General features: G+C 37.4%; 1 protein-coding gene across 3 annotated transcripts in view; it reads left to right on the top strand.

Annotated features, from left to right (window-relative positions):
• The window catches only part of ZFR (zinc finger RNA binding protein), a 44,362-nt gene extending 19,248 nt beyond the window's left edge, over positions 1-25,114 (top strand). The window contains exons 7-20 of one of the 3 annotated variants that reach the window (XM_027745732.2): positions 1,337-1,528; positions 3,623-3,911; positions 4,817-5,010; positions 6,823-6,942; positions 7,447-7,592; positions 7,975-8,137; positions 9,700-9,905; positions 10,124-10,274; positions 11,686-11,827; positions 16,729-16,826; positions 17,649-17,744; positions 21,720-21,831; positions 21,940-22,037; positions 22,767-25,114. In XM_027745732.2, coding sequence (XP_027601533.1) covers positions 1,337-1,528; positions 3,623-3,911; positions 4,817-5,010; positions 6,823-6,942; positions 7,447-7,592; positions 7,975-8,137; positions 9,700-9,905; positions 10,124-10,274; positions 11,686-11,827; positions 16,729-16,826; positions 17,649-17,744; positions 21,720-21,831; positions 21,940-22,037; positions 22,767-22,946 — 2,187 coding nt within the window. In that variant the 3' untranslated portion in view covers positions 22,947-25,114. Of the gene's footprint in view, positions 1-1,336; positions 1,529-3,622; positions 3,924-4,816; positions 5,011-6,822; positions 6,943-7,446; positions 7,593-7,974; positions 8,138-9,699; positions 9,906-10,123; positions 10,275-11,685; positions 11,828-16,728; positions 16,827-17,648; positions 17,745-21,719; positions 21,832-21,939; positions 22,038-22,766 lie in introns of those variants that run through there. The other 2 variants (XM_027745731.2, XM_027745733.2) reach the window with 2 other exon arrangements.
• The last annotated feature ends 784 nt before the right edge of the window (positions 25,115-25,898 follow it).

The raw sequence follows: 25,898 nt of genomic DNA, 5'->3' as shown, positions 1-25,898 counted from the left end.
GGAAGAGACCTTAAAGATCATCTCGTTCCAACACCCCTGCCGTGGACAGGGACACCTTCCAACTGACTGGGTTGTTGAGAACCCCATCTAGCCTGGCCTAGAACACTTCCAGGGATGGGGCATCTGCAGTTTCTCTGGGCAAAAACTGTTCCAGTGCCTCCCCACCCTCACAGTAAAGAATTTTTTTCTAATATCTAAACTGCTCTTTTTCAGTTTGAAGCCATCCCCCATTATCATGTCATTGCATGCTCCTGTAAAAAGTCTCTTTCCATCTTTCTTGTAGGCTCCCTTCAGGTACTGGAAGGCCTGAAGTTAGTTCACCCCAAAGCATTTTTTTTTCCAGGCTGAACAAACTGAATTCTCTCAGCCTTTCCTCAGAGGAGAGGTGCTCTATCCCTCTAATCAGGAATATGTGTTAATTTTTGAAGATTTGATTCTATACTTATACTAAAGGAATAATTAAATGAAAATGGACGCTACTATAGAAAGAGGTCCTATGAGAAGACAAAAGGATAGATCCCCGAGCTTGTACAGAGAAGCTTCACCTGTATTTTGGACTTCAGAATTATTTGAAACTTTGAATTTGATTTACCTTTAGTGTAGCAAACTTCTTAGAAAATTCTTTTTGGAAAGCTATGGAATTACATAAATTATGTGAATGGTAAGCCTGAAAATTTACTCTTCACTGTATTCCAGCATCCCCCTTTAGTTTCACAGTGTGTACAAGTGCATGGAAAATAAGATACCAAGTCATGCAAAGTGTTGGCTAAAAAGTTCCTTTTTTTTTTACATAAACTTGTCGTTATTTCCCACCCTGTATGCTCTCTAGATTGCCAGTGTTAATGTAGGAACTCAGATCAACTTATGCATTAAATTTTCAATACAGCTTTATTTATGCACTGCCTTCTTTTAAATTGATTTTTCTGGTTATGTGGATACACTTGATCCCCATGGTCTTGTAAGTTAGAGGAAAAACCAAAATCAAGAATAATTGAATGCAGTGCAGGAAACTGTGGTTTTCTGATCATACCAAGTTTTCAGTGATAGTATCTGTTGACCACTACTTGACTGGGGAAGGGAGAATTTAGAGAAGAAAAGCCTATATTGTTTTACCTAACCGTGGAATCCTGGTGGTAGAGAAGAAAATTTACTGGTCTTAGAAGTGGCCTATTAATACCTGAAAACATGTCATACAGAGGAAATGTTCAGAGTAGGAAGTGTTTCCTAAGTAAAGTGTGTGTTTTTTATGCAGTGTTATATATTATACGTATTCACGTGAATGATGAATGAGCAGTACAAAGACAGCTGATTGTGTGTGTATTGTTTATTTAAACAGACTTACAAAGAGCACTTAGAAGGCCAGAAACACAAAAAGAAAGAAGCAGCATTGAAAGCTTCCCAGAACACCAATAACAACAGTACTTCTGCTCGTGGAACTCAGAATCAGTTGCGCTGTGAGCTTTGTGATGTGTCTTGTACAGGGGCAGATGCTTATGCTGCACATATCCGTGGAGCCAAGCATCAGAAAGTAAGAGTTTTCTCTTGTTCTTACTATGCAAGACAGTGTCTATATTTCTTTCCATCATTTTTTCTCATCTTAAGAAAGGAGAAGATAGGCAGAAACAATGTAACTTGAATTATTTTTTTTAAAGATGTTTACTACTTCTTTTTGTTTCGACCTTGTCTTTAAGTTCACTATTGGAAAGGCCTTGCTGAAAGAAAGGGGGGGGGAAATATTGCCATGACATTAATGAGAAGAGGATGTCTTGGGAAAAGTATGTAAATTGTAGGAAGAGATATGGATTAAGATGAAGAAAAGAGTCCTTGAGGACATGGGGTACCATGCTTGTGCCCCGTAACTGTTCTCAAGACTTCTTGAGATTCATCCTCCTTGTCTGGTGCTGTGAAGCTTTCAGTGCTCTTTGAAACACTGTAAGCTGAGACAGTGCCAAGAAACAGGAGTATTATGCATTACTCCTTGGTAATTCTTGCAAAGAAAATTGTCATATGGGAGCAAGGAACAATGTCCTGTAATAGACTTTACAATGCATATGCTTGGAAGACTTCTGATATGCATGTTTTTCCTACTGTTTTGGGGGCATTTAGGTGGGCATTCTGGAATAAAATCTGTGGGCTGCACTGTCAAACATTGTGACCTGTGTTTTAAATTTGACCATACAACAGTAAATGCAGTAGTAGGGTAGAATGTGTGTTTTATATTACAGATTTTCCTCATAGCTCTGGAAAGATTAGTGTCACTAACAAATACAGTATTAATACTCAGCTTTTGTAGCTTTTTACATCTCAGAACACAAGCATCAGTAACACTGTTCCTATTGAAATAAATCTCATAGCAGATATAACATAAGTTTCCCACAAGACAGACTTGTCTAGTGTTTTGTTCTTTCTTTAATAAATTGGACCATTACTTCTTTGGGTTCTACCCAATAACTCCATAGTTATGTGGAGTACAGTATATGTTATCCTTATGTAATTGGATGTAGTTTTCTCTTTCTGATAGGTAGTCACTAACCACTGCTCTTTTAGGTTCTTACCAGTATAAAAATGAAGTCTGAAAGGACTCTGTTTCTGTGGTAACTGAAGAACTGTGTGCATTCTACTGGAAAGAAAAAGTAATTTTAAAGAGTTGCTTGAACTTCAATTTATAGTATTGTGTGACATTAATATGTCTGTATTCTGAACTAAGAACCTAAGAAATTAATTTATACAGTTGTGAGCATATCATGCTTGTGTACATGTGTTTGCATTTAAGGCATGTCTCAAAGATTTGTATGGTTTTTACTCCTATTTTCAAAACCCAGTCTTTAGTTTTGGTTTTGCATGTTTTCTGCTTATGGACTACATGGATTGCTTTTCCAGGTGATGGTCAGCAGTCACCAAAAAGAAGTCTTATTCTGTCAGGCATGTTGTGGAAAGGCCTCTGCTTATTACTTCTAAGAATAAGCATGTACCTCTTTACTATGTAAGAGATATTAAAGAACTCTGAAATACCTCTTCCATCCTCTTTAACTATTTCTATACGTGTACCTTTTTCTCTTCTTAAAATAAAACAAAGCAAAATACTTTTGCCCAAGGAACCTCTTCAGTTTTGCTGGATGAACTGGAAATTCTTTCAATATGAATACTCTTAAAATGTAGCAATTGAAAGAGACAGTGTTGTTCAATTTAATTAATTACTTAAATAGTTTAATTAGTTACAAATACTGTTTGGAACCAAAATAGTTCAATGGGCTACACTTTTGGAGGGAGAATAAAAAGCAACCAGACAACAGAACAGACACATTGAAACAATGGGAGCAAAATGTTTTCTTGAGTTGTGCTGACTTACAAGTTTATTGCATTTCTGTTCTCATCTACGCAGCTGTGGGAGTAAATGCTTGAATTTCTCATGGAAGTAAGCTATGTGACATAAATATTTACTGTTTCCTTGTGATACAAATGCCAAGAGCTTTCAAATGTCCTTTTTTTTTCTTTTTTTTTTTGCCAGGACTACTTTTTGTAAAAAAACAACAGCCAAGTTTTTTAGTTATATTGATCTTTGTGATGCATAATTGAGATCATATTATGAATTTGAATTATGAATTTCTCTTCATACTTACAGGTAGTAAAGTTGCACACAAAACTGGGCAAACCCATTCCTTCAACTGAACCGAATGTGGTTACCCAGGCGACTTCCTCAACATCCACATCTGCTTCCAAGCCAACTGCCTCTGCTTCAAATATAGCAACTAGCAGCAGTACTGTGAACTCTTCTGTGGCATCCTCTGCAGTGAAAATTCTTACTCCCACGGCAAACACGCCACTTAACACTGCATCCAACAACAAAACATCTTCAACCGCTGCTAATATACCTGTAAAGAAAATATCTACACCGAAAATTAACTTTGTTGGCAAGTACAGAAGTCAGTCTTTATTTTGAAACCTAACCTATTCTATAATTTTTTATTATGTATGAGTGCAGAGATACAAATGTATTTAGTTAACTTCTGGCACGAGGAACTCCGTTGCGTTTAAAGGAATTACTGATAGGTGAGAATAGGGATGTATATTAAAGTTTTTTTCAAAATTTGTGGTATTTTCTGCGTGGTTGTCTCCCACCTTCATGAGAAATCTCACGCTTATGGTTTCTTATGTAATAGCTGCTGGAGTATTGCAGTTTATAGTCCAGCTGGTCCTAATTTCAGTTCACAGCCTGGACTGTTAAGGCACCTGCAGTAGGTTGGCAGTCAGTAACTGGGCAACTGAAACATCCTTGTAAGAGTAGAAATGTAACCATGGAAACTTTGAACTGAGCATGACAGACACTGAAAGATGGGAAGCAGCTGTTCCACAATAAGCTGTCCTGCTCTTCAAGGAAAGACATGCACAGTTGCAGCACTATATGGGTATACTGCCTTTACTAGTACAAACACTATAACATTTGAAAGTACTTTTTTTTGGATATATTTACACAATGTCAAAAAAAAATTAAAATATATTCAACTGACTTGTTCCATTCTGTCCTGTCTCTTGGAAAAGCGGGGGAAAAAAAACCCCAAAACAGTAATTTTATAAAGCAAAAGTTTTTCTTGTTAAAACAAAAAACTTTAGTGTTTAAGTCACTTGAATGTTGCTAAACTCATTTTTAAACTCTTTATTTGTATTTAAAAATATGTTTAAATTCTAACTGATTTTAAAAGACTGATAATGCTTTGGCCAGACCATTGATATTTGCAAATAAAGTCTTCAGTGTGCACATCATGTTTAATCACATTCTCATTTTATGAAAGTTAATTTAACATTTTTTGATTTCTAGGTGGCAACAAGCTTCAGACAACAGGAAGTAAAATGGAAGAAATGAAATCAGCTGAAAGTGTTAAAACAACTCCTGCTGCTACAGTACAAACACCGGAAGTAAAACCAGACCCAGGAGCTGAACCAGTGACTCCCACAACTCTTGCAGCCTTGCAAAGTGATGTCCAACCAGTGGGCCATGACTATGTGGAGGAGGTATTAATGTGAAAATGTGTATTTTAATTGTTTTAGTGAAGCATAATTGCAGAGTGGTTGAGGTTGGCAGGGACATCTTGAAGTCATCTGGTTCAGCCCCCCTGCTCAAGCAGGGCCTCCTACAACCAGTCACCCAGGACCATGTCCAGGTAGTTTTTGAGGATGTCCAAGGATGGAGACTCTGTAACTTTCTTGGGCAAACTGTGCCAGGGCTCACAATAACAAAATGTTTCCTAATGTTCAGTTGTGTCTTTGTGTCTGTTGCCTCTGGTCCTGGCACTGTGCACCACTGAAAAGAGTCTAGTTGTGTCCTCTTTACATCCTTCCTTCAGGTATCTATATACATTGATAAGATCCCATCCCCATCAACCTCCTCTTCCCTAGGCTAGACAGTCAAGGTCCCTCTGGATGTCAGGGCAACCCTCTGGCATATCAGCCACTCCTCCTAGTTTCGTGTCATCAGCAGACTTGCTGAGGTTACACTCTGCCCCATCATCCAGGTCATTCCTGAAGATGGAGCCAGTGTTGATCCCGAGGGTACACTGCTGGCTACTAGCCTCCAACTAGGCTTCATTCCCCTGATCACTGCCGTTGGCCAGGCTGTTCAGACAGCTTTCAGTCCACCTCACTGTATCCTTATCCAACCTGTGCAGTAACGGATTATGTTTGAGGATATTGTGGTCAGACTGTGTCAAAGGCTTTACTGAAGTCCAGATAGACGGTATCAATTGCTGTGTCTTCATCTGCAAGGCTTCACTTTGGTGAAGCCATGCTGACTGCTCCTGATGGTTTTTTGCCCTCATTGTACCTGGAAATGGTTTCCAGGGTTAGGTACTTGCATCACCTTCCCAAGGATCAAGGTGAGATTAACTGATCTGTAATTCCCTCAGTCCTCTGTGGACAGCGGGAGTACAGAGACAAAGCAGATGATCAATGTGATCAAAGCGATGTCCAATTTATTATTTAAATGAGTTAACTTTTATACAGTTTAGTTTGTTCTGGGTACATGCTCACAACAAGGTGATTGGATAGCTCAGTCTGTGCACGCGTCTCATGCTTTCAGTTTATTGGACCTGGTACTCTGTCCGTGCGGCCTGAAATCATAGTTGGCATGCAAAGCTCTTTCTGTTGATCTGCCTTTAGGGTTTTTCTGAGATCTGCAGGTGTTTCATTATCTCCAGTTTCTCAAGGCTTTCTTACTTTAAACATACTGTTTTCTCAAACTTTATAACTATAAACACACGGCTAACAAGTATAAACATCGCATATTTTCACACAGCTTATAAGTATAAACATTACACCGCTTGCCACTTCTAAAGTCATGGCAAGCAAGGCCTACAGAGTGCAGGAAAAATTGTTCAGAGAAATCTCTCTACTCCGGCCACAGTCCTCCTTGAAGATAAGAGTGACAAGGCACTGAACCTGCAAAGGCTTGTGCATGTGTTTACACTTTTGTATTGTACATATTTCTTTTTTTGCTCAGTGGGGCATTCTTCAGGTGACTGGCATGAGAAAGGTGGACCAAGTCTAATGTAAATTTTGTATTATATGCAGTGGTATATAGGTTTGTAATTTATTCAGCTCAGTACGTTCAGGTTTGAATTTAACGCTATGGACAGTGGTTGTCTGTCAGCAATGAAAGTTCTCCTTTGCCTTCTTTCAGTCATTGAATGAACTTCTTAGCATGTTTTGAGACAGGTAGACATTATCCAGTGTCACTGGATAGTTAGACTAATGGATAATTAATTTTTACATCAGCTTTATAAAAAAAGAAAATAAAAGGCCAAAATGTGTTACAACTTTATTTTCCAGGTAAGGAATGATGAAGGAAAGGTGATCCGCTTTCACTGTAAACTCTGTGAATGCAGTTTTAATGATCCCAATGCCAAGGAGATGCACTTGAAAGGGAGACGGCACAGACTTCAGTATAAGGTTGGTACAAATGCTAATGCTTCTCTCTGAAAATCAACCAGATGTCACTGATCACGTGTTCTTACATTTAAAGACTAGAAGAAAGGAGGCATATGAAATAGAAGTTAGAGAAATACATTTCCTAGGGCATATACTCTTTAAAAAATAATGCACACTGTGAAACTATTTTGGTTTGGGTTTTTTAAGATGTTTTAACATTGCTTGTAGTATGCAAGCAACAATAGGTTCTTTATGTTGTTTACCATGAATTTCAAATAGTGTAAAATAGTATTGCTCAATGTTTTTGTCAGGATAAACCATGTACACTCTTTGTGGAATCCTTAAGAAACAAGTGTTTGCAGATTTTTTTTAGTGATAAGTGCATTCATGCAGCTCTAAAACTGCATTTTACTGCCCTTCATTTTACTGTAGACAAGTAGGGCTTGTTAAATATGTCACGACAGCTCTGTAATCTTGTGATGAGAAGAGGAAATCAACGTTTAATTAATTATATTTTTGAACTAGAAAAAAGTAAACCCAGACTTACAAGTAGAAGTAAAGCCCAGTATTCGAGCAAGAAAAATTCAAGAAGAGAAGATGAGGAAACAGATGCAGAAAGAAGAATACTGGAGAAGGCGAGAAGAGGAGGAACGCTGGAGGATGGAAATGAGGTAATGCATTGTTTTCTGAATGAATGAATGAGACAAAGCTGCAGTCAGATTATCTGAAACTAAATTCAGTAGTTACTTATTTTGAATACTTCTTTGAGGAACTCTGTACTGTCTTGTCTTAAATTAGGTTGTCATTATCTCTCTGGGGTTTTTGTTTGTTATTTTTCACTCCCTCTGAGGAATGTAGAGTTGTTAGAATTACTTTGCTGTAAAATCAGACCTCCTTTTAAAATAATAATTCATTTTAGTTGCCCTCTGGAGTTCACTGGTATTTGTTTATGACCACTAAAAAGTGGTTGGTGAGGACATATGAGAATCTCTTTAGGATGTCTGCAGGTATTAACTGCTATATAAAAAGAACACTTTGATTGATGCACTTCAGGCGGTATGAAGAGGATATGTACTGGAGGAGAATGGAGGAAGAGCAGCACCACTGGGATGACCGACGCAGAATACCAGATGGAGGATATCCTCATGGTCCTCCAGGACCTCTGGGTCTGCTGGGAGTTAGACCAGGAATGCCTCCTCAGCCTCAAGGACCAGCTGTGAGTTTCTTTAAATTGAGAAAAAAAAATAAATCATACTTACAAGGAGACCCAGTTAAGAATTACAAATTATTCAGTGCTATTTCATTTGTCTCCAGTGTTTGTTAATAAAGGATTTGGAAAAGTGAAAAATTTTATGGCAATGAAATGGTGTAGGTGGACCTGTCTTCCAGAATAAGTTCACTGAAATGACAAGCGGATGCCTTAAATATTGTTTCTTCTGAAATACAAGTCACATTGCATTTCTATAGTTTTTATTTTATTTGACTGCATTACATAATTTGTGGACAAATACTTGGATAAAAAGTGGCTGGATCATCAGTCTCAAAGGATAGTGCTTAGTGGTGGATCATACTCTACCTGTGTGGAGTGCAGTACCACATAGTTTTATCCTGAGGTTAGTCTGAAAAGGACCTTATGGATGATCTGAAAGGTGATGGGGTGAGTGCACACTCCTGTGGTTTGCAACTGGCATGAAACTGAACCAGTCTGGGATGGGGAGGATGGCTGATACGTTTGAGGGCAAGGCTGCCATCCTGAGGGACTTAGGCAGGCTGGAGGAATGGAACTTTATGGAATTGTGCAAGGACAAGTATCTAATACTGCACTCAGAGAGGAATAACCCCATGCCTTGATACAGGCTGGGTAGCAGCTCTGCTGAAAGGGATCTGGAGGTCTTGGCAAACAGCAAGCTGACTATAAGTCAGCAGTGTGCCCTGGCAGCAGACCAGCAGCACCCTGGGCTTTGGTAACAGGAGCATAATCAAGAGGTGAAAGGAAGTGATCACTTTTGTGAGAAACAAACTGATATAGTACATTTAGTTTGGGGCTTGCCAGTAGAAGAAAGATACAATAAACTAGCAGGTTCAGTGTGGGGCTACCAGGATGGTGAGGGGTCTGGAATGCATGCCCTGAGAGACAGGGATCTGGGCTTATTCAATCTGGAGAAGCAAGAGCTTCAGTGGGACATAATAGCCTTCTGTTACCTGTGTATTATAAAGACAATGGACCCAGGCTTTTACAGCCATGAGAGGGTGAGACACATGCAGCTTGAGCCAAGTCAAAAGAGGATCAGATTGAAAACAGGAAATCATGTTTTTTCATGCAAATGGCGTACAACCTCCATCTTTGATGGTTTTCAAAAACCAACAGGCTAAAGCCCTGAGCAACATGATGTGGTCTAACAGCTGACCATGTTTTGCACAGGACGTTGGACAGTACAACTTCCTGAGATCCCATATTGTATGAATGTAATCATGGATACTTTATTTTGCATCAGTATGCAAGTATTTCCCAGTTGACAGAAAGACAAGAGGTATTTTTTTGGCAGAGGTCCCTCTGATCCTGGGATTTGTAATTTGTTTAATTTTGACACATTTCATGTCTTTTCAGACACTATTGATTGTGACCAGTGTAGATTGTTAAGGACACTTCGATTCATGTTTTGTTACATTTCAGTGATGTCAGGGTTGAATATTCTGTTGTTTAGCCACATGTTTGGGCTTTGATCACAACTTGGAAGTGCACTCAAGTTTCAGAAATACACTTTTTTGTCTGTGTAGCCTTTGCGCCGCCCTGACTCGTCTGACGACCGCTACGTGATGACCAAGCATGCTGCTATATATCCAACGGAGGAGGAGCTCCAGGCAGTCCAGAAAATTGTTTCTATTACTGAGCGTGCTTTGAAACTTGTTTCTGACAGCATGACTGATCTGGAAAAAAGCAAGAACAAAGAGGGAGATGACAAAAAGGATGGCAGTAAAGACAGGTATTTTTTTAAATTAGTTTTTATGAGTGTCATTCTTTTTCCTTACCCAGTTATCAGTGCTTGAGGGATTCTCTTCTCTTTGGGTTTTTATACAGTATATGCCACTGTGGTCCCAGAAGTATGTGGAATACTATTTTGTTTCACTTCTCTGTGTTCAGGATTGTTTTCAAGGTTTTTACATTGTTGTTTTAAATACGACTTTTAACTGTAATTCACAGAGCTTTGAAGGGAGTTTTACGGGTAGGCGTTTTGGCTAAAGGATTGCTGCTCCGTGGAGACCGAAACGTCAATCTTGTTTTGTTATGTGCTGAGAAGCCTTCTAAGTCATTGCTCAGTCGTATTGCTGAAAGTCTTCCTAAGCAACTTGCAGTAAGTAGAATTTTGGGGTTTAGATTGGAATTTTTGTAGAAGTGCTGTAAAAGTCAAGTCACGTATCAGCAGGGCTCACTGTGCTACATTTCATAGCTCTGGTTCAGTTTCTTTCCATTTTCTGAGTGTTTTCATCTGAATTCAGAGACTGCTGCAAATTCTGCTTTCTCTGTATTGTGTCCATACAAGGGTGCACTCTAGCGGTGTAGTACCAGTCATCATTTTATAGATTTTATTTAAATGGGAAATAGAAATGAGCACAAGAAAGACTGTTATTCAGTTAGCAGCAATAGGGGTAATTTGTGTGGTGTTACAGAAAGCTTGCTGCCTGAAGGTCAGGTTCTCCATTAATGCCAGTCTTTTTGTAGTTATATCTTGTTTCCCATTTGTGTCAGTGCTTTGTAGGTCCACAGTTAGCTTAGTCTTGTCGGGTGTTTTGTGTGATTTGGATCTTTAAAAAAACAAACATGCAGTCTTAGACCATTCAGTGAAATTAATATAAACCATTTGTGGTATTTCCACAAGGAAGGAAAGTTAAAGTCTCTCCCTTCTCTCTGCTGAATGAAGCCTGTCCAGTGTCACCCTAGAGTCCCTGTCACAGCATTAGTATTTCACTGCAGTCTAGTATAAACTGCTTGACAGAATATCACTGACATGGTAGAAGCTTTAGCAGGATCAGATTAATTAGAAAATAGTCTCAGGTTTTGCTCTTGTTTGAAGTAACAGAACAGAAGTCAATTTAAAAAATGCACATCTTGGGCTGTCTTTGTGGAGATGTCACTTGTCTATGTAGTTTGTGGAAGAATGTCACAGAGGTGCTGACAGCTTCCTTTTGGGGCTGTATAGAATTATTAAATAAAGTTCACAAGAAGCAATTTTTAAAAACAGTCTTGTTCAGTTACTCTTACATTTTTTTCCCCTGGTGTTTATCTTGCCCTTAGTTCTTAGCATGTTGTGACAGCCGAGCATAGAATGTACCTAGCAGTACCCATCCTGAAACTGTGAGCTTGAAAAACAACCACTACATCTTTGCTTTTTAAAGGCTTCTGTGTTCCAATGAGAAACACCCTGCTGACATTCTAAGTGGCACTGAGGCTTTTCTTTATCTCAAACACCGTCAAGATTCTCGTTATGTAATTGTATCTGAATTTCCTTTCTGGGTAGTTTTCTTTCTTTTGCGTGCTTGATTACTGTTGTGTATTTTCATTAACGATTTGGAAACAGTATGCAAGTCCAGATATCTGTCTTTATAGTGTGTACTTTGGTTTCTATGACTACACAGGTATCTACTTCATAAAATTATGTTGCGTTTCTGTCTTTCTGTTAAAAAAACACTATGTTGGAGTCCATTTTCTTCCCCACACTTTTATTGACCGCATGCTAACAGAAATTTCTGTTTCTCAATATTTAGGTAATAAGTCCTGAGAAATACGATATCAAGTGTGCAGTCCCAGAAGCAGCAATAATTTTAAATTCATGTGTGGAACCCAAAATGCAAGTTACAATCACACTGACATCTCCAGTCATTCGGGAAGAGAACATGAGGGATGGAGGTTGGGAAGTTGTTAAAGATGTTACTTTTTTCTCACCCATTTTTTTAATGTTTATCTATTCTGCTTAAGATGGCATTAAGGTCCTGGAAGGCAACATGCTGGCACATATATTTGGTCGAAACCTTGTTTTTCAACAACCAGTCTTGGTAGCGAACAGTTGGTTAAAATAAATGCGTATATGATGCTTTTATTTAATTTTTAAAATTTTTAACTTTATGTCCAACCTCAGCTTTCTGGAAAAGGTACAAACTTGGCTTTTTTCCCCTCTTTTAAAATTATGTGGAAAACTAAGTATTTTATATTAAGTGGCTATCAACTGGCTTCCTAGATCAGTCTTGCCTTAAGAGAAAGATTTTATGGTTTTAGAAAATCAAATGACAGGTTTTGGGTTTAAACTGGATCAGTATTACCATCACTTAGTCATTCCAAATAGCAGCACATTTAAAATGCACTTTCAATAATACTTTCGATGGTAACATTGCTTCTAACTTTAAAAGACAATGCGATTTTTTCCAGCTCTCTGAGGTTGTTTTTTGGTCTGAAGTGCTTTTTGAGTATATTTAGGCTCCTGGTATTACTATCAGTCTTCTATCCAACTGGCAAACCCAGACTAGTACAATAAGAAATGGCTTTGTCGTTGAGCTGAAGCAGAAGGTGGAGCTTGTAAATCAATTTGCATTTCTGAAGTCCACAGTTTCTCTGGTGCCAGCAGTGTTGCTTTAGGGTCTGTTCTGTAACACTTTCAGAGCTCCAAAAGCTTTTAAGCCAACAAGCATGATTAATGTCTGCAGTACATTGGTTCTTTTTATTTACGGGTCAGATAAAATTAACTTTTGTTTCCTTTTAATCCTGTATTTTCATAGTTGAAAGTGATCATAGCAAACAGGGTTCTGGTGTTTGACAGTGAACCTACAAATAGGAAATCTGAGGCGGTCTTAACACATCTCATATGCAGGTTGAAAGAAACTGTATGTGTGTATGTATACATGTGCTTGTGTATATACGTATTTATATAAGCCACAGAGGTTTTTTTATTTCATCTCATCATTACATGTCCTCTAAAATACTTGAGGTTTTTATATTGCATTAGTAAATGTCCTGTAGCTGTGCCTAGTGCATTATAAGCAAGCTGTGTTAACACAGTCATCCTGCATACTCAGAAAGAAAAATTTCAAGATGCATTCTGTGGTTTGGATGACTTCCAAAGAGTCTTAGAGTGCTTTGTACATAATTTTTAAACTGTGCATATTATTCCTAGCTATAAAGGCTTTGTAACATGTACTGTCACACCCAACCAATTTTACTTGTTTTTTAACAATCTAAGGGGAATGTGATTGGCCTGAATCTGACTTCCCATATTATTTAGGTTTATAAAGAATATGTTCACTTAAAAGATTTTATTATTAAATTAGACTAACTATTAAGTGAAATTATCCTTAAACACCATGCTTATTTCTCAATGTGCTGTGCAAAAGTGCAATATTGATTCCTGCTACAACACTTAATTTCAAATAAGTGATTTCTGGCCTAAAATTCCATGATGTGGACTAAAAATAAAAGAATTTTCAAATTACTGTCATCAGTCCCTTAATTTATGCCACCAAAAGGAAACAAATCTGTATTTTTGTCTGACCCACACTTGAGTTAAATTATCTTTGTGAGTTTATTCACTGCTGAATGCAGTACTGCCTCTAGGCAAACAAAGTCAAGTTAAATTTCTCTTCAAGACACTGAGCAGTATAAAATGGATGTGCAGAAAAGTTCACTTTTGAAACTGGAGCAAATAGAAGACTGAATTGCCAATTATTGCAGCAAAGGAGTTCCTTGTTGCGAAGACTGCTGCTTATTTGCTGCAGAGTAACAGTATGTGTTTGTGTTTTTCTTACTGCAGCTTCTCATGCTCTGTGTCTTACATTGGTTTGAAGTTCTCATTTTTTTTAGCCCGCTTGGGGAGCTAGTTCAGGTGATAAGGAAGGCTTTACCGGAAGAACCAGTTCGAGTAAAGATGAGACTGTCTTGCACGTGGAGTAGAATCATGTTTGATGTGTAATTACATGATGAAAGGCTAAAAAAAACCCCACCAAAACAGTGAAATAAAATTGTTAACCGCATAGCTACTGTTTCTCACAGTATTGTGCGTTTGACAGTTTCCCAAATCTGATATTCCAAGAGCTCTAACTCCTGCTGTGGAGTCTTCCTTCAGCAAAAAAAGTGTACATACTTACAAAGACATCTGTGTGTGCGCGTGTGTCTTTTTTATCCTTAGCTAACAGCCCCGGTCCAAAGCCTTCTAGGAGAGGGACTTGATTCCTGTCAGGGGTGGCTGCCAAGACATCGGAAGGATTTTTGACCAAGGTTTTCTAAAGCTCAGTGTCACACCTGCCATGCTTTACAAAGGAGGGGTTTGGATGCATAGTCCTAGCATCTGCTGTTACTTTGTGTTTGTTTTTGGTTTGTTTTTTTTTTCTTTTCGTCTTTGTCTCTCTCCTAGAATTAAGCAGTGTTCACACTAGTCTTGAAATAGTTGACTGGATAAAATGTATTTCACATAATAAAACTTACCTAAATTGATACACCTGTTAACTTTTAATGAAGAGGTAGTGTGGACACAGCATGTCTAACTGAAGATTAACCCCTTATGTTTAGCCTAGTAATGAGTTATACAAGGTAAGAATTCGTGCCCGTATTTTGTAAATTAATTCAGGTTTTGTCTTAGTTTAATAGGGTGGTAGGTTAGGCATCTGATTTTAGTTAAATAGTCTTTAAGGGGTTAATCCTGAAATGTGAAACATATGCAAAAATCCACAGATTAAATATTACAAGAGTTCCCTTGATATATCTTTTCAGTCAATGTGCAATACATGCCTCAGCAACTTCTAACTTTCAGAGTCTTAAGTTTCAAGAATGTTCTTATAATAGCTATTAGTAGTCCATTTTAGATGTGTGTTTCCAGCACTGAGTAAGATTCTTTTCTGTGCATTTAAACTGCAATTCTTAGTAAAATTATTTTCCAAATTAAAGTTTTTCAGAGGTAGAAGTAAAGTTTAAAATTATTTAATGATTTGTTGTGCTAAAAGTTTGCACAGTGTCACTATTTGCCTATTAGTTTTAGAAGAAAGTAAATAATTGACTGATTAGGCTAGTAGGCCCAACAACACATATTTTTATTTCTAATTCTCAGCCTTACTTTCCCACTTTTTCCTGGTGTGGGTTTTCTCAAGATGTTCTCCTTGTCTCTTATATCTGAGTTGTACTCCTTTCATCCGTTACCTTACCTGGCACCCCTCTTGTTTAGGTTTTGAGGGGATTATTTTGCTGGAGGTTTTTTTTTCATTTGTTTTATTTTTTTAAAAGAAACACCACTTGAGATGTCACCGTTTGCTCTGTAATTGCCTTGTTAGTGCAGATTTTCATCTTTCCACTTCAACATGTAGTATGTAAGTTGGAATATCTGTGTGAGGAGATACCTATGTTCTCTTCTCAACTTTGTTCTTATGAAGTCCTTTCCCTTTTATCCCTGTGCAATGGGACTGCTTTATCAAAATGCTCAAATCTGAATGCAGTACTTCACATTAAATTTAATTACTGTATTGCAAAGCTATACCACCGCATTAATCCATGGCTTTTCATCGCTGTATAGTAAAGTATCCTACTATTTATTTTACATTTGTGGTTTCAGAGCATTATTTCTGCAACATCCCTAAAAGCTTCTTGTTGCAGGCATGTTTGATAAGTCTCTGTTTTTAAATTTTATTCTCTGGCTTAGCTAAATTTGTATCTTTCTGAGTAAACTATATTGCTCCATACAGTCAGCTCCTGTGAAATGAGTGCCATTGAGTGAGGGCTTTTTGTTCATTTTATCTGGTGTATCACCAGTTATGCTGCCAATGTACTTTGTTAGTAGTCCCAATAGCCATTTTCACAACTACTAAAAAAAACTTCTAAAGGTTATCACTGATCTGATTATACCGATGTAATTTTCAGCCTGTGGGTACCCTTTCACATTGTTCAGTGGTTCCAGTTTCGCTGATGAAATCACTTCTGTGGTCCCTTCCTTTTTGGTAGCAAAGCAGTCAGTTTGGTAATTAAATCCTTTCCTAAATATTTAAATACACAAGGTCTAGTGTATTTTTTTATCTTTCGGGCATTCTGCTTTGTTTTTTAGACTATTCCTTGCTTTTCTCTTTCCTGCTGAATCTTACATAAAGCAGACCCTTTTCAGATCCAAGTGTTGCTGGAACACATCACGTGTATTATCACTGAGGAATTTTATTTACATGAGTAAGAGAGGATACTAGAAAGCAATGGAACTCTGTAATATTGAAGAACATTTCACATTCCTTAAGTCAGGTTTTTAAAGCAAAATAATTTCAAGTTTAAGGTATGATAAAAATAACATCATTACTAAACATCTAGTGCTGTTAAGATTTGTTATATTTAGTTTTTCTTTTAAGAATAGGTCCCAAATAACACGTGACCATTAAAATTTACAAGAAACTAAGTTTGAATGTTTCTGCTTGGTTAAAGTGGATTTTTGTGTTCCTTCTGTCTTGTGTTCTCTGTGCTGGTGCACTGTGTCCAACCATCCTTCCTTCGGAATTTAATTTTAGGGGATATGTGTTTTCCCAGTGTTAGCTTAAATAAAGAAATGCTGCGCATTGCATGATCTGCAATGCATTTGAAAATAACCTCAGAGCTGAAGCGCAACATGCTCTTGATCTTCCGACTGGGTTGATGCCCTCATCCGAATTGAACAACTTTGGTTGAACATTTACATTTGTTGCTCAAGGGTTTTAAACTTTAAATGGCATGTGTGACATTGAAGCTATTTAAGGAAGTGTCTTGCTCACCTGGTCAAACACCCATTCCTCACTGCATTTTGCCAATTCAATCCATTTTAGATGTAACCTCGGGTATGGTGAAAGACCCACCGGACGTCTTGGACAGGCAAAAATGCCTTGACGCTCTGGCTGCTCTACGCCACGCTAAGTGGTTCCAGGTTCGGAACATCATTTTACTTTCTTCTTGTAGCCTTATGAGAGATTAGTTCAGTTACAATATAAATGTTTAATTGTGTGAAAAAACTCAGCGTTGTTCATGCTAATAATACTTAATACTTTTCTGGTCCCTAAATTTAACTGTAGAAGGTTGAGTATGGAGGAGCTGCTTTATGCAGTGGTTGCTCATTTGACGTCATTTTTTTTTCTGGTCATGGAGAAGGCGATGTTGAAAGCTTGACTCGCTTGGGGTGATCATACGGTGTATATTTGTTATATATTCCATAAGGCTGCAGAGTAACTTCGCTTTAAATAATGGAATATGTGTTTAAAGCTTTGTGTTTAGATTTTAAGACCTTTTTTTTTCTATTTCTTTAAGTGCATTAAGTGTAGGGAATGAAAGGTGAGAAGCAACTGTTTGGTTTAGTGACTTTGCATGCTGGCAAAGGCACAATAAAGAAACCAAACAGATTCCCTTGACCTTTCAGTCTCTATACCTATTTCTTAGATCTTTACTTTATTCTTTTTTTTCTAATATAGAAAGATACTGTATTTATTGTTACAAATGAACACAGGTCAAAGTGTACAGGGGATCAAGAAATGTTATTCTTGTATAACCTGTGCACTTTGACTTCTACCACCTTAAATTACTAACCCTATATAAAATACTGCTGTAAATGGCAGCTCATGGAATAAAGTTGTAGAATGATTTGTTTCAATCTTGTATCTGAGCTTCCATTGAACAGCGGTGTTTTAGTCGTTCAGCAAGTCCTATTTGCTGCAGGTGCAGGGATTAATTAATTTGATTTTGTATTGCTCTCAAGGCTAGAGCTAATGGTCTGCAGTCCTGTGTGATTATCATACGTATTCTTCGTGACCTCTGTCAGCGGGTCCCTACTTGGTCTGATTTTCCAAGCTGGGTAAGTAATGTCCTTTTGAATGAGTGTTTTTAATAAATGTGGTACTGCAAGTAAAGTGGAGGGAAGTGTTACTATAATTTTTCAATTTAGATTTTTTCAACAAGTAATGTAGGGGTTTGTTTGGGATTTTTTTGGAGCATTTTTTGGTAACAAATACTCCAGATTCCCTCGTAAAGTATAATTTTCTGAGGTTTTGTCATTTAAAGCTGGAAGTAATTATTTTTTCCAAAAGGAATTTTCTGGTTCTTTTGTATCCTCAGTGGGTATATTCTTGTTGTAGGTTTTAGCATTTTTTCCCTTTACTCTGTATAAAAAAAATTTTTTTTTCTAACCATCTACTCTAAATGCTTGGAGTTGGCTGAAGCTTATTTAAAATGATGTTAGCTGTGCCCAGATAGTTCCATGATAACAGAAAGGCTACTTGAAAGAATAAATCACAGTAATTCCTGTGATCATTAATATGGCCCTCCCACAAGGTGAAATGCCACAGTACTTCAGTACAGTCTGTGGTTGTGTCACCATCCAATTTTAATCAGTGTCACTTAAATCTCTGGGTTGTATAGGGTCAACTTCTAAATTCCTGCATCTGAGTGTTCTTGGAGCATTGACCTGAGTGTCCTTTTGCATTGACTATTAAATTACCTCTCCAGGAGTGCAGCATGTGCTCCGGATATTAACAGATGTTTAATCTGTGGACTGGACAAAGTTTGTCTGAAACAAGTCTCTGAAACTTGTATTGTGAGGAAATAAACTTAGCTCTGACTGTTTTGTTTCACAGACCAAATCCAATTGCAATGTGCTCCTTCCTACTCAGATTTGGCAGGAAGGGCACAGTCATTGTCAAGGAAGTTTCAGCGGTTGGCTTTATTTCAATGAGAAATGTTTTACAACTCTACTAAGTTTGCAGACAATTTTATTAAATTACTTCTGATAGTATTTACTGCTTCTGGAAAGAAGTGGAGCGGTTACGTCCGGTTTTTAAATATCTAAAGGGAAAAAAAGTACTGTTTGTTTCTGTGCTACATTTGATGAAAAGTACATTGGACAAATAGGGCTTAAAAGACACTAAGAAGTAAGTGCCCTCCTAATATCACTGTGATACTAAGTTGCCAAAGAATAAACCCTGGCATACTTTTAGAAGAGCATCCTTAGAACTATTGCAACACACAGCAGGCTGCACGTGGGTGAAGAACGAGGAATGTAGTAGTTCCTTAGTGCTCACATTACCTGTTCTAATACAATCCAAAAGGGAAGAGAGGTAGGAAGCAGCGTGTCAGACCTATCTGTGTCTCAGTTCTCTCCAAAAGTGATTCCTGACTTGCTCCTGGCACCTGATGCATTGTCAGTGATGCATGTATCAGCACTGAAGTGTAGTCAGCAGTTCTTTTGTCCCGTCGGAAAAATCTTACTGATTAAAACAATGGCTAAATGAAATTGGTGATTTCTGCCAGTCACAGATGGAATTTCATAGACTGGAGAAACACAGTTTTCTCGATACAGGTCTAACTTATATGCCAGAAACCTCTTACAAACAAAGGAGATGCCAGAGTTTTAAAAAAAACCCAGCATAACTAGTTGTAAAAATAGAAGATATTAGGAAGTCTAAAATATTGATATTAGTAGCATTTTATGTGTCTAAAAGTAAAAATTAAATTAAAAAAGCGTTGTCAGGTTCCTACAAGTTAGAAGAAACTATTACTCAAATTTGGTGTTTCAGACTTCAAATCCAGCCTTTTGTGGACATAAATGCCAGGGCATCAATCATAATTCATATTTTCCTAGAATTGAGTTCTAGACTTCAGTGTATTGTATGAGGATTCAAATGAACTAGACTTGAATAAATGCTGAAGCATGGTCTGCTTTGTTCTTCACTGATGCATTTTGCTTCCTACTTGAAAACCACCACGTAACTGTTGCCAAATCCTAAGCGATACAGTGTGAATATGGAAATAACATGCTCAAGAATTGAAATATGTCAGTTAAATGGAGCTAAAATAGAAAGGAATGGGCACCCTTGGTGAAGGATTGGGATCAGCACTGCCTGTAGTTAACTTGCATACATGAGAATAAGCATTTACATGTGGAAAGGAAAAATCAAAGGTAGCACTGTAAAGGTAGTGAGAAGGACAAGGACCAAACAACAGATGTGTCCAAAAATCCTACCTAAGAGAGACACATTGTTTGAGAATTAAACTTGCCAAAGAGGTGGTAATGAAACATCCGTTTAATGCTTGGAAAGAAAACTAAGGAAATCTAGTCTTTACTTTTACAAATATCTTTTATAGATTTTTCTGGAAAAAACCAGTGTCTTACAAAAGTAAACAGTGGAAATAGTCACAGAAAAAAACACAAATGTTTAAAATACAGCTGATGATTTAAACCATTTTAACTAGTATCAAATAATGTGTAAAATTTAGAAAACATGTTTATTACGGGGTGTTCTTTTACCCTTGTTTAACATCGAGTTAGTGTTAGGCAACAACCAGGAGAAAACTTGCTATGAACTTCAGTTTTGCTAAACTGAAGAACTATTAACCACTTAAGCATTTTAAGAACATTAATTTTTTTATGTTTTCTGTACTCTTGTAGAAAAAAAGTATTTTTCTGTATCATCCTGTTAATTTCATTGGCTGTACTGTGTGCTATATTAACATGGCTGACAGAATCAAGTGACCCATGATGTTTCATATGCTCAAAAAATGGCTGCACTAGTTGTCTACCTGCATATGTAGGCTACAAGTTTGTAAATTTCTACAAAATTATTGAACAACTTGTGATGAGAAGAATGATGTCATAGCATCACAGAATTGTTAAGCTTGGGAAAGACCTTTAAGATCCTAAAGTCCAACTGTTAACCCAGGACCGTGACCACTAATCCATGTCCTTAAGTGCCATATTCCCGTTTCATGAACATTTCCAGGGATGGTGACTCCACCACCTCCATGAGCAGCCTGTTCCAATGCCTTACAACCCATTCAGTGAAAAATTTTCTGCTTATATACAATATAAATCTTCCCTTGCTTCAGCTTGAGGCCATTTTCGTGTCCTGTCACTTTATTCCCTGGAAGAAGAGGCTGACTCCCACCTTGCTACAACCTCCTTTTCAGGTGGTTATAGAGAGTGATAAGGTCCCCCCTGAGCATCCTTTTCTCCAGACTGAGCCCAGCCAGCTCCCTCAGCTTCTCCTCACAGGATTTGGGTTCCACACCCTTCCCCAACTCCATTGTCCTTCTCTGGATATGCTCCAGCACCTCAGTGTCTTTCTTGGAGTGAGTAGCCCAAAACTGATCACAGGATTCGAGGCATGGTCTCACCATTGCCCAGTACAGGGGGACAATCCCTGCCCTGGTCCTGCTGGCCACACCACTACTGCTGACACAGACCAGGTGCCATTGGCCTTCTTGGTCACCTGGCCACACTCTGGCTCATGTTCAGCCACTGTCGACCAGCACTGGGACACTTTCCAGCCACTGTGTCCCAGGCCTGTAGGTCTGCATGGGGTTGTTGACCCAAGGGCAGGACCCAGCACTTGGCCCTGCTGAACCTCATAGAATTGGCCTCAGCCCATCGATTCAGCCTGTCCAGATCCCACTGCAGAGTGTTCCTACCCTCCAGTAGATCAACACTTCCAGACAGCTTGGTGTCATCTGTGAACTGACTGAGGGTGCAGTTGATCCCCTTTTCCAGGTCATCAATAAAGATATTAAACAGGAGTGGGCCTGATACTGAGCTCTGGAGAACAGTGATTGGCCACCAGTATCATTATCAGTACTCAGTGTTAATCTTGCACCACCTTTCTTTTTATTTATCTTTATAAAATAACAGGATTTTTTTTTCCTTTTTAGCTGAAAGTGTTGTATGATGTGTGGTGTTCAAAATTCCAGATTCAAAAGTTCTATATTGAGCAACAGGAGCAGCTTTTTTCTGTCTTAATCCATATTCTGATTTGACTGAATTATCTTATTTTTGGTCTAGGCTATGGAGTTGCTTGTGGAAAAAGCAATTAGCAGTGCTACTGGACCACAGAGTCCTGGAGATGCACTGAGAAGAGTTTTTGAGTGTATATCTTCTGGAATCATCCTTAAAGGCAAGTTGCATTTGATCAGTGTATGTGTATTATGTTTAACCAATGTAAAATCTGTAATCTTGGTTGAAATCTGGAAAAGATGAGCTACTAATAGCCTGATTATCGTAGGTGGTCCTGGCCTTCTGGACCCTTGTGAAAAAGATCCTTTCGATACACTTGCTGTAATGACAGATCAGCAACGAGAGGATATTACTTCGAGTGCGCAGGTAAGGAAAGGATGCGTAAAGTAACTAAAATTGATGGATGCTTTTTGGTTAGGTTTAATTTTGGGTTTGTTTTTTTTCAATGGAGCTATATATTGGGCATGAATTTTTCTTCCTCAGAATGTAGTCGGATCTTACCAGTCTTAAGTTAGGCATTAAACATGTCACATTAGAAGATGTAGAATAATGCTCATTTTTGCACTAAAATTAAAGTATTGTCCTGAAAGGTATATATGTATATATGTATGCGTTCTCATATATATATCTATCTCTCTGTAAATAGGCTCACTCTGCACCAGCATGCTACTAGATTGGACATTACAATGACATTTAATATTTTATAAATAAATCTGTGTAATTTTAATTTTTAATATGACGGTAGTGACCATTCATGCCTGGGGGTTAAGAGGTTACTGCCTCTTCATTTGATCCTTTTGCTAAAGTTTACTAATGCCTAATGGGCCACGTGACAAACCTTCCCTGCTTCAGTGCAAGTCCAGCAGTAAGACACATGTACATCATTTTTGAGCTAAGATGATGTACTTACAGGAGAAGCAAATGCGACATATGCACATTTTCTTATGTTGACTTTGTTTAGGGAAATAAAGAAGGGATAATTAGAGCTAAGGATAGTATCATGCACCACTAATGTTCTTCCATAATTGTTTGATGAAGTACTCAGAACTGACATTTGTTCCTAACAGAAATAACGTCTTTCTACCCTTTTTCTAGTTCGCACTGAGACTCCTTGCATTCCGTCAAATACACAAAGTTCTAGGAATGGATCCATTACCACAGATGAATCAACGCTTCAACATCCATAATAATCGTAAAAGGAGAAGAGACAGTGATGGGGTTGATGGATTTGAAGCAGAGGGAAAGAAAGACAAAAAAGATTATGATAACTTTTAAAAATGTTTGTCATCCTTGGTAAGATTGAAGGTAATGAAAAGTCCATTTGTTGCCTTGCTTTTACTTCATTCATAATAATGTCTGCTTAAAACATCCAAAACATGGATCTGGTTCCAACTTGGGAATTAGATTTTGAGGTTTGATTAGTTTTTTAACAACCTAGCTCTTCTATGAAATTCTGAATATTTCAATTGGATGTACTGTACCAGACAAATTATGGATGGAAAGACTGCAAATGGAAACTCTGTTGTCATAGGAAAAAATAGTTTTCCTTCATTTCGTTTTCTTTTAATGTTTTGCTAACTTTAGTAACTTCTTTTTATTATGTCTTTTTTATTAACAAGTGCATTGTCTTCCTATCTTGACTATATTTAATGCAGCATTTGTGCTTCTGTTGCTTTGTGTATTTTGACTTTTTATTTAGAAGTATTTTTATTTGCCTTTGACACTAGTTGTATGAATTACTTTGTGTTAGGTAGTAGAATTGTTCCCCTCCCAAATAATATTTTGCAGAAGTTGGTTGGGTTTTTTTCTAAAGTGAGACTGCAGGATCATGTTTTATTCTAAATGTGAAGGGATTACAACACATAATTGTCCTGCCATTTGAGTGCTCAGAATTCAATGTTTTTGCCAATCTTGTGGCATTTGTCTCCTTAGTGTGATATAACGGTGTAATTAAGACAAATTTGTGTTAATCTAATCGAGTTTGCTGTTAGTTGTGCATTAGCAGTATAAAAGCTAATATATACAGTATGGTCTTGCAACAGTTTTAAAGCGCTGCATAATTGATCAAAGATTTGCATGATGGTTTTTTTTTTTATAGAAGGGCTTTTAAAACTATTACCTTAGGTTAAATGCGTAGATCTTTGTATGATTGACTTTGTGACATAGCAAGGCCAAAAAATAACTTTCTGAATTTCTTAACAAGCAAAAGTGGGCATTTCCCATTTAGACAAAGTTAGTCATTCTTTTCAGTCAACTTTGTCAATATGGTATTAATGCCTTTCAGCCCTTAAAATAAATGTTTGTCATATCAGTGCCTGTGAGGTTATCCTTATATCTGTTCCTGTATAAACTTTCTGTGACTTTTTCATTAATTCAAAATTTAAAAGTGAAGTATTACTGAAAAAGTGAAGGTTATCAAAGAAAAAACCCAGAAAATTATTTGCTGTGGCCATAGTGTATGCTTATGTCTCTTTCGAAAATCTAAATATAGCAGTGGTGTAAGTAAAGTTACATCATACTGTTAATGTATGCTCTGGTACACCGGTGTGATATGTTGTCACAGCACTACAGTGGAATACACAAATAAAAATTAAAATTTATTAAATGACTAAAATTCATTATATACTGGAAAGTGAAATTTCACTCTGTTAAATGTGTATTATGCTTTGTTGCAAACCCATAAAACACAGGTTAACATAGACTAACATTCCAGTAACTACTTTATCAATGGCTGTAGGAGAGTATCACACATGACAAAGATAATTTGTTAATTCTGGTACTATTTATTAAGGAAAACCCAGCTTTTGTTCCATTTCAAGGTCGAATTTATCTTTGACCTTTTTAGTAAGTCACTCTTGGAGTAAAGGGGATGTTTCTTTTCACAACATTTACTGCTAAACAGCCTGGGCCTGTGGAATAAAAATACAATATTTTAAAAAAACAGAGGGAGTCTAAAGACTTAAAAGAAAAACATGTAATAATAGTGTTCTTCAAGCACCAGAGTGCAATTTTCAAGGGATTGACTAGCTTTCTAAATAATTTCCATGTCAGAAATACAAAAAAGCAGAAATGCTTTAATATTACTTTAAAGAAATTACACTAGTTCTGTTGTCCAGCCTTCATGCATAGCTCCAAGCATATGCTTGTTCTTAGGGGATATCTTGCTGCCATCATGTCTAGTTAGCCATTACTATTTATTTTGGAAGCTACAGGTGCTATTCATGTGGCTAGTTCAACTCCATACCAAAGTTTCTTTCCTCATAAAACAAACTTGTCTGTTCAGGAATGTGACCCTAAAATATAGGATTAAAAAGGTCAAAGATGTATTTTGGATTTTCTGTATTTTTGTTCTACTGGCTTTTAGCTCCTAACCAGTTTCTGGATGTTTTGAAATATTGTATACTTAAAGTGATTCCACATTAAATATGAAGCTGTGACCATTATTTTTGTGCTGTGTGGTGAAGGGTGAATTTGCATTTTGTTTTCGGTTTTCCTGGACGTTTGAATGGATAACTTCTGACTCTGGTTAACAAGCCTAAGAAGAATGGAAAAATGAGGTTTTAAAAAGTACAGAGCTAGCTTTTACTTTAAATATTACACTGTGCACTTAGGAAGACAGAACTGTAACCAAGTAAGCATTTTAATATCCTGTGTTTTGGCAATGCTGGCAGTTGACTAATAAGTAGCGTTTGCCTTTTTTATTCAGCAGTAATGAGCGTTAAAACTCAGAATCACAGACACTGTAGTCCTTATACACAAAAGATAAATGCACAAAGGAAGGATACTGCCCTCCATGCTCACCTTAGAGGAACAGTTTGTGAGAATGTGAGCTCTTCTCTTTTGAAGCTTTTTCAGCCTTTGACTTGTCTGCCTAGTTAATAAGTATGTCCTGTCCGTGAGCAGTGTGGTTTCACATGGATTCTTGCATAAAGGCATTGCTAGAAATTAAAGTCTGTTGGACATAGTCCATCAACTTCTTGCCCTTTTATGAAATTCTAGATGAACAGTTAAAGTTCCAGAGCTATTGGATGTGATGCATTCATTTGCAACTTCTGTTTTTAGACCTATTTCCCTACACAGAAGTGATTTAAAGAAGTACTTAAAATTGTTCTACCTAGAAAATTTCTGAGAGTTGGAATCAACTTTAAACATTCCTACGACAATTTGTATGCATATTTAACATTCTGGTTGCTGTTTGAGTGTCTGCTGATCATTAGTCTGTTAAGT

This window comes from Pipra filicauda, unplaced genomic scaffold (assembly GCF_003945595.2).
Source record: "Pipra filicauda isolate LSUMZ 115617 unplaced genomic scaffold, ASM394559v2 scaffold86_size2582843_pilon, whole genome shotgun sequence".
NCBI lineage: Eukaryota > Metazoa > Chordata > Aves > Passeriformes > Pipridae > Pipra > Pipra filicauda.
The sequence above is the reverse complement of the archived record's forward strand: the minus strand, read 5'-3'. Positions and strand labels throughout refer to the sequence as shown.